This window comes from Limulus polyphemus, unplaced genomic scaffold (genome assembly GCF_000517525.1).
Source record: "Limulus polyphemus unplaced genomic scaffold, Limulus_polyphemus-2.1.2 Scaffold5523, whole genome shotgun sequence".
NCBI classification, from domain to species: Eukaryota; Metazoa; Arthropoda; class Merostomata; order Xiphosura; family Limulidae; genus Limulus; species Limulus polyphemus.
The window spans coordinates 22,474-32,170 of record NW_013671133.1 but is presented as its reverse complement, the minus strand read 5'-3'; the positions used below and the strand labels follow the sequence as shown (position 1 = coordinate 32,170).

Sequence of the window (9,697 nt, the reverse complement as noted above, 5' to 3'; positions counted from 1 at the left end):
CTTTTGTTTATGTTGGGTTCTTTGTTCAGAATGACTGTGTTTTTAATAGATATACTATGGTATTTTGAGTTGCAATGGTGAAAAACATGGGACAGTTTTATTGTGTTCTGTGAATCTGTTTTTCAATTTTCTTCCTGTTTCTCCGATGTAGAATTCTGGGCAGTTATTGCATGTTATTTTGTAAATGACGTTGGTATTGTGTGATTCTAAATCACTTCTGTTTAGTAACGATTTTAATTTAGGGCTGGGTTTTTGTGAGAATTTGACGTTGACAGGAATTTTTTCTTCATTAACCATTCAAGCTATCTCCAAGCATTATTAAAATCTGTTATATTTTTGTCTGCTAACTCCTCGCACACTATTTGCCCAGACTTTACCAAACTTGGCATGATGACTTCCACGGGCCCAAGAAATAATATAGAGAGGTCAAAATTTTGTCTGTTTATCTGTCACGTCAATAATTTTGGACATACAATAGTTAAATTAGATTTGAGGCTGATAGAGATCATGATGATTAATATAATTGAATAAGGTATACGCACACCCCACACTTAGTATTGTTGGTGCATAAAAATAATAATAATTGGCCGAAATTCCCCATTATGTTTGCTTGGTTTTCAAGGAGACACAATGATACAACATCACGAAATTGTGTCCAATTGGAGCCCTTTTTACTTGCATGGTTTATTCGCAGCACATTTCAATTTTGAAGATGCCCAAGTTAAAGCACGCTTCTCCTGCTTAGTGGGGTAACAAAGCTAAAACCAGAAAGACAGTCCAAATAGAAACAACTAATGGTTTCGTTTTTACTAAACTGACAGACAAACCAGAAATTCTGTTTCCATATCTTTCAAGACTTCACTTTATGTACACTATAATGTTTAAACTTATTAGTGTAATATCATGGTAGTAATAATTGCGGAACATCAAACGACTGCATAGATAAAATGTATCTCCATAACAAAACACATACTACAGAAACATTATCCACCTATAGTAACATCATCTGCTTTTGTAAAACATACGCACAATACACCTAGTAAGACCATCCTTCTATAGAACCTTAGTAGCACCATCTGCCTAGTAGCATCATTTCCACCTATATATGCTGTCCGCTGTTTAAAGACGTATGTAAGCAAAAGCTATAAAGTTGATAAGGTTAAAATAGCAGATTTAATGTTTTAATTATAAAGCAAAAACCGTAATTGTGTTAAAAACTTTTCAATGCTGATAACTGTAAACACAACGTTATGCAGATTAGATTAAATTATTGATTTTAAGACTTTTATTATTACTCTAAAGTTGATGACACGCCCTCTGGTGTCAATTGTTGGCCCTAACAAGACGATCTTTTTTGTGTAGCACTGGAACTATTATGTCAAGCCTAGCAACATGCTCTCTGATATCAGATAACCTCTACCTGCTATGGTTGCCTAGTAATATGTCCCTAGCAAAGTGCCCTCAGGACAACTTCCGTTATCAAGTGTCATGGCGGCATAACAAATTCCGCCTATTATGGCGACCTAGCAATGAGCTCTCTAGTTGCATTTCGTGGAACTGTGACGACATTGTCTCTACCTAATAATGGTTGGAGACGGCTTGAATGTAAATGATGACAAAACCTTGTCGAAACGTTGTACATTTGCTGTTATGTTAAACTTATATTAAAGTTTTTCTTCATTACCCATTCAAGCCGTCTCCAACCATTATTAGTCTCAAAGTGGGTTCCTCGTCATCGAATTCTCTCTATCTCTTCACCCCCGAGGCAGCCAATTAGCGCGTGTGTCTGAACAATCTCGATAACTACTGATTTAGCTTCCTTTGTGTTTTATTTTTTGTTACATGACAGAAAAATGTATCTTATAATGAAAAGAGAATAATTTTAGCAGATTATCTACTCAAATTGTAATAACCTTAAACTATAACAAAACAAAACGAAGTGATATATTTTTTGTGTGTGTAACTGTTCCATTATACTACACAAAATACTATGTATTATACATTTTACTACATTAATTATTTTATGCACGTGTGTATTAGGTTGTCATCATTACAATGGTGAGAGCGTTATGTGATGAAACGAATTATTATCCATTACTAATATTTTAGGGGATTCTTGGCTCAGGTTTCGCTTTGAAAGTGCAACAACAACAACGACAAAAGCACATGATAAGAAAAAGGATACCTGCAGTCACTCTCATCCAGTGCCTCTGGCGGTGCTACGCAGCAGACGAACATTCTATGTCCATAGCTACTTGGAAAATCCACCTGGTACCGCTACCAAGCATGCTCCCGTGAGTGCAAGAAGGTGTCATGACAAATACCTTTAATGGCAATGTTTTTATTGTATTGAATGGGAAAAGACTTGTTTTCTGTTTCATTTAATGAGGGTTATTTTCTCTTTGCTTCTTCCTAGACTAATTTCTGTTCTTCAAATATTAAAACTTAAATCGAAAATATCGAAATCTTTTATTAGGTGCTAAATTAAGATATGTATGTATAGGACACACTTGTGTAACCTATATATTTATACATTATTCATTTTCATCCATATTACTAAGTGAAAAATAAAATAAACACCTTATAGAAAACAACAAACATGTTGACAAAATAGCTTGCGATATTCAGCACTATATATTATAAATACATATACAACATCAGTATTAAGTTTGACCCCCCAGTGGCTCAACAGCAGGTCTGATGGCTAACACCATTAAGAATTAGGTTTCGATACTCGCGGTGGGCACATCACAGATAATTAATTGTGTACATTTATGCAGAAGAACAGAAAACAAATAAAGACAGTATTACTTTTAATTAGAGATACTTTAAACCTAATCTTAAGATTTGCTAAGGATTTCAACTCACTTGGGAAACTACATCTATTAATTACGTGATAGAAACTACGAAAACATATGAAACATTTCTTGTTTTCGTAAAGAGAGATATTTAATTTCCCATAACTCAGAACGTAATCCAAGGTTTTATTTTTATCTTCAACCACACAGTCGAATCGTTTGTTGGATGCTTTTTTTTTCGCTTGTGTTTCTTTTCATTTTTTATCACTAAGATCAAACGTGGCCCTGCAATTTTCTAGCTCTCTATAATCTGATATTTAACCTGAAACATTTACTTGCCAATTTAAGTGCCTCAGGAGCTAGACATTCTATGATCTGAATACATAATGTTTTTTACTGAAACAGCTATTGAATGATCTATATTAAAACCTGTTAATAAAACGTATACTATGTTTTTAAAACATGAATATATTAGAACATAGCAAATATTGGAAAAATATCTGACCGAAGACATTATATAGTAAAACTTTCTCAAAAATAAAATTAACACGGAATCACATTTTTCTACAGTACGTGTAAATTTATAATTATTGACAAAAAAATTATATTTGAATAATAACAAATCTGTTTCTTCCAGGTGGTAATTAACGTACTTGCTCTTGTTAATAATTCTTATATGTTAAACAATTGACAGAAATATAGCTTAAGCTTTGTTGTTTATTTATGTTTTATCTCTGCATAAATCGTCATTGCTGTGCTTTCTGCCTTGTTGTTGTTGAATATTACACGCCATAAAGTTTCTGATAACTTTTCTGAAGTAAACTAAAAACTGAAAATGAATTTAATGGTATTAATAGAAATTGAAGAAAAGAAAATATGTTATAGTCAGTTCCATTATACTATATAGACTTGAAACTTGAGCTCTAAAACACTAAAATAGAACAAATCTATATACTACTAAAACTCTGAGGTTGTTTGTTTGTTTGTGTGCTTGTCTGTAATTAAGTACAGCAAAAATGGTGCACAACAGCGCCATATTTGTAATGAAATGAGAATAGAAACAGAATAAAACATGTGTCGTTAAAATCGGGCCACGGGTTACCGAGTTAGCGCCGTTTTTCGGGTCACTTTTATGAAAATTTCTAGCATGAGTAATTTTACGTCACACTACCGTTCACGCTCTTTGCGAAACCTGTCAATGTTCTCATCTTCATTAAAATGCGTAAGATGACAAAAACAATATCTTGAAGAATTTCTCAATAATGTGGTTATGGTAGGTATTTCGAAGAAAAAATAAAAAGTTACTGTTACTTACTTGTGGAACGTTTAAGAGGAAAGACCACAACATAATGAACTAATTCATCACAATACCTGAAAACTCTGACTTCACTTTTTTGGAAAAATGAAATGGTTTTTCCTTTTACTCCCGATCAACAATCAAATATCTTTTCTTCAATTATTAATAACACGAATGGATTAAGATATTAAATTAAATTATCTCAAAATAAACCTTCATTTATATTCATAAAGTTTAAAGTGGGAATTATTAATTTATGGGTGTTTTTGTGGGAGATATAAAACACATTCACATGAAAGTGTGTTTACACTGTAGTATCTATTTACAATCAGATAACAAATTAGACATGGTTATATGAGCTCAAATTTTAAAATCTAACTCAGAGAAACCACGAGTATCTTTCGACAATAAAGAAATTTTATTCACTTTAGTGTCACGTCTATCTATTTCTTTTTCTTTTTATGGTAAATTGTCTCTGCACTATTTTCTAGTTTCACATCTGGTTCCTTCACAAGTATAAAGCGCAAAGATAGGCTGAACTTGACCCCTGTTGGTAGAAGTCTGTAAGTAATTCTTATCTAATTAAAGTTGAGATAAATGCTGGGGGATTGAGAGTTAAATATAACACTATCACAATAATTGACGAAAACATCAAAGTAAGATTTATATTTATATTTTATATTTATTCTGTTTATGTATTTGGGAACAAATAAATTAAGCAGAGTATTATAGGTTGTTATTTATATGCACACTAGTACTTTTTTCAATGGAGAATGCCATCCAATGGCACTAAAACAACTCGCTCTAGATATCTAGAGAGATATAGGTGGAACTTAGCTGGTTATCATTAGGATTTTGTTCTGCAATATAAGCTAATATGTTTCACAATACACAAAAAGAAGTTATCAAGCATTTAAAGCACATTGGTGATAATGATTTAATTCTATACTATGCGCTGGTTGGTTTAATATCAATCATAAAAATTGTTCCAAGGGTTAAAATGGTAAAGTGATAAGCTTGCATTTTAACTAAACTTTTAGGAAATAACTATTTAGAACGAAAATTACTAAACATTAGTAAATAAAAAACCTTAATTGAATTCACATTATAAAAATGTTGGATACGTAATCAAATTTAGATTAAAAGCATGCTACTATATTAGAATTCAAGTAAAAAATCATTACACACTTTAAATTGATTAAAGGTTCTTAAACTTCTCTTCTAATTGCAAACGACAATGACTAACCACATCATTCTAAGGATATATAATAAGGACCAAAATTTATAGTTTTTTAAAAGGCTCACAATTGTTTCCTGGAAGCTATTGCGTTTATGTTAAAATAAAACTGACATTTTAAAATGTTTAAATGTACGTTTGGTTGAACACTATGGGATAGCTTAAGAAGCCAAACTATTTGGTTTAAAATATATAAAAATGAAAGATATTTAATATATTTTCATTAAGAAAAACTAACAAAACAAGAGGTTACTGTAGTATTAATGCACATCCTTTCACATTATATATTAAGTTTGATTCTATCACATTTGAAACATTTGTAAAAGTTCTTATTGAAACTTCATTCATGAGTCACATATCTGTTAACTACATTAAAAACCATCTTTGGGTTGTTCAACACTTGTCTCATAAATCTGTTAACATTCTTAATTATAGAAGAAACTGCTTGAAATCATTTAACACCTACATCTATTTATACTTAAGCTTGATAGCATATTTAATTATGGAAGAAACTGTTAAATATTGTTCACTATTACGTCCAACCAAGAAATTTTCAATTCTAACAACAAAATAATTATATTAAAAACATTGGTTCGATTATAGTTTTACCAATATTTCTATCAACACATTAGAATTGTTTTATGTAAAAAATAATAAATTGTAATCAAATAATTATTTTTTGCACGACAAATTTATGTTTTTATAGAAAATGACTATAAGCTTATTCTATAATTTATTGTGAGCACTTTATGTATCTGTGCATGTGTTATTCCTCATCTTGACATTTTTGTTCTTCTTCAGAAAAACCTACATCTAGCCATGTATGGGTATTTAGAAATATGACTGGATTCGTTTGAACCTCATTTTCTGATTATTACCTTTTACTAAAAGTGTGTGTATTATGTTGAGCTTAAAATAAAGTAGAATATATTTCATTGTGATAATTTTGATACCCAGATGTTTAGGTCTAACATTTCTTTTGTTTAAACTGAAAACCAATCTATGTTTCAGACAAAAAAAAAGTATAAAATAATCAGCTTACCATACAGAACGAAGTGCTATTAGTTTAGAAAATTGAAAACGCCCGTCTTTCGAAGAATGGAGATCAATGTTCTTAATGCGTCAATCTAAACGTTTTTCAAGTGTTACTAAAAACGTTTGGCAGTAGCTGAGAGGAACCACTAGGTAACAGTCACGTAGAATATTTTTATGCCTTTTGTTTGCAGTCGGATAGTATGGTTACATATATAAACTATAAATCTATTAGGTATGATATCTGAAAGAAGCTAATACTCTCAGATAGATACTCACAAACTGGTAAGACGAACCGTATAAAGTGTTGCAGCAAGGTCATAAACATTGCGCTGCTCAAATCTGAGTCAACAGAATGAAATGCCAGATATGTTTTCACTTAGTATATAAATTACACTTAGCCTGTTACTTTTAAAGGTTCAAACAGAACACATCTATTGTAAGTCGTCTCTCTACTATCCGGCGCCATAAGCCCATAATCTCCACTTGTAGCCACTGTCCATCTCCTATATACCATGCGTCATCTGAAATTGTTGGAACGAGGATTAACACTAACGTTAGCGAAGATAGTGTCTCTAAAACAGTCAACATAGCAAAACGGAGTTCTAAAGGTAAGTTCAATTCAAGCACACCAGAAGGTTTTATTTTAAAGAAATAATATTATGATATGAATGCAATGATTAAATTGAAATAGCTTTAATTAATAAAGTACATTTAAGGTTCGTATACCAGGTCAAACAGTTGAATAAAACTCAATCTTTCCGGTGCAATACCAGTAATAGTAATTTAGATTTAATCGTCTCACATGTCTATACTTTAAAAAATAATTCAGCTACTGTCCCACTTTTAATATAAATGTAATTTGAATTTCATTAATCTTAAATCCTTTGCAAACTAATCAAATATTCCTGTTTATTGACCTAAAATAGAAAAACCAATATATTTGCCCTTAGCTTGTTTTATCTTACACGTTTATATCGCTACAACAAAATACCAAGAATAGTATATATATAAAACAAACTATTATTCTGTAAGTACTTATATTTTATAATGTAGGAAATTACGGGTGAATCAAATTCACATTTGACTTCTCTATGGAAAGTTTTCTTAATTATATCTCCTGGTAAATACAATTATTGTTATATTTTCATAGAATATGGTTCTTTCTATATAGTATGTTTCTTTATCTTTAACAGTACTCATTTGAAGTTCGGGTCTTTATAATAATATCTTAATTTTTGAAAGCTTAATTTAATAACAACTAACAACTTCATGTAGCATTTTAGGTATAATTAGAGAAGGTTTATGAACTCGGTGAAACTTAAATTGAAGTTAATTTCAATAGAAAAACAACAAGAAGCTTAAAAAATAACATATTAATTATATTTACCATAAAGTCTGGATAATTAGATTTTGAATTGTGGTTTGAAGAATATGAAAATAGTCTGTGAGGTCTGCGATGTTGATTAACTATGACGAAATTGTTAAGTAGATGTAGTTGTTGGCATAGAGAGAGAAGAGATATATATTTGCATGCCTTTACTCTATCGCCTGAGTGTACCTGTGAATATTAGTGCTTTGGAGTTTGATGTTGATGTCATCTAGCCTGCATGATTTTTCAGAAGTGTTTACCCCAGTTGAAGCTACAATGACTCAAGAGTTGTGCGGTTTACTTTAGAAACAACTTAACAATCCAACATTTTAGGGCTACCACCCCCTGTAATGTCGACGGCAAATAGTTTATCAGGTGCAATTATTAGTATATCAGTAGATAACGAAACAGAGAAATAATCATATTTAACAATACATATTAGTTTTTCAAGTAATAAGCTTAATATACAAAAAAGTTATCTCTATACTTACTTAAGTAAGTAGACATGTGTATTTAAAATTGTTAATTGTAATAAACGGTAAGTAAAGAAAAAAAAAGACTGATAATTATTACTTCAATGTGTGTCCCACATATCAGAGTATTCAACCATTCCAGTCGGCATTTCATCCTATATGCACCAGGGTTTCACGAGGAATTATTTTTACACGATGAAAGAGAATGGTATACTGTTTTAATGTTTTATGTGCTGAATAACAGGACACTTAGTGAATGCAGACGCTAAGTATTTGGTTTATGTCCTGGAACACAGGAAACTGCGCATGCAATGTTAATCATGATATCTCAATATAAATTTGATTTGATATTGAAAATAAACTTTAAAATAAAAATAATGGCTGGAGACGGCTTGAATGGGTAATGAAGAAAAACTTTAATATAATTATATTAATATAATACCTGATGATGACAAAACTTGTCGAAACGTTGTACATTTGCTGTTATGTTAAACTTATATTAAAGTTTTTCTTCACTACCCATTCAAGCCATCTCCAGCCATTATTAGTCTCAAAGTGGGTTCCTCGTCATCGAATTTTAAATACAAAGTTTCTTTGAACTTAATTTCAAATAACTATGTCGTTTTCAAGAACCATAAGTCCTGTCTAACCATAGTATCGGATTCCTATTTACGAGGAAACGCAAGTCTTAGGTTAATAATGAAGGACTACCCTATAGATTAAAACATTGTGTAACATATATGAGCAGTAATATATACAAAACTTTTTATAGATCACTTTGTTCACTATAAAATACCAAAACTAATACCCACTTCGCCAACTCAAGTGTTATAAATAATAAGATTTTGTGGGCTGGATGTGGCTCAGTGGTTAGCGAACCAGGCTGTCCATCTGAAGCTCCAAGGTTCGAGCTTGAGATATGCCGTTTGACACACTTTATACATTTAGATCCGCTATTCGCTTAAAAGTAGCCTTATAAGCGACGGGTGTTTCTGACTAGTTGTCATTCGTATGGCCAGCAGTTCTATATTAGGGACGGCTACGCCTGCGCCTTGAGGTCTCTGGCCTGACTGTTTAGCCCATGTGTGGCATAAGGTACCTGTCAAGTTGAAAATATTAAATACTTTCGGGACTATTTGATAATCTTTGTCTTAGATACACTTGTTAAAAATATATAAAAAAAACTTATCTAAGCACCTAGGCTGTACAATAATGAAATATTTACACATTTGTATGTTTTATACATGTTACTTGTTCTGCACTAGCCATCTCTAATTATGAAGTGATTGACTAGATCACCTAAAGCCAACTTTTTGGGATACTCTCGTCATAACGAATAATGGAATTATACTAATAATGGCTGGAGACGGCTTAAATGGGTAATGAAGAAAAACTTTAATATAAGTTTAACATGACAGCAAATGTACAACGTTTCGACAAGGTTTTGTCATCATCAGGCCTCACTTTTTTTCTTTTATAAATGAACAA

The 9,697-nt window shown here is 31.4% G+C and overlaps 1 protein-coding gene across 1 annotated transcript in view; it reads left to right on the top strand.

The window, feature by feature from the left end:
- The window catches only part of LOC106472683 (potassium voltage-gated channel subfamily KQT member 5-like), a 43,568-nt gene that overhangs the window by 28,055 nt on the left and 5,816 nt on the right, over window positions 1-9,697 (top strand). The window contains exons 7-9 of the mRNA XM_022401235.1: window positions 2,110-2,294; window positions 4,587-4,658; window positions 6,782-6,975. Of these exons, the coding sequence (XP_022256943.1) occupies window positions 2,110-2,294; window positions 4,587-4,658; window positions 6,782-6,975 (451 nt within the window). The remainder of the gene's footprint in view (window positions 1-2,109; window positions 2,295-4,586; window positions 4,659-6,781; window positions 6,976-9,697) is intronic.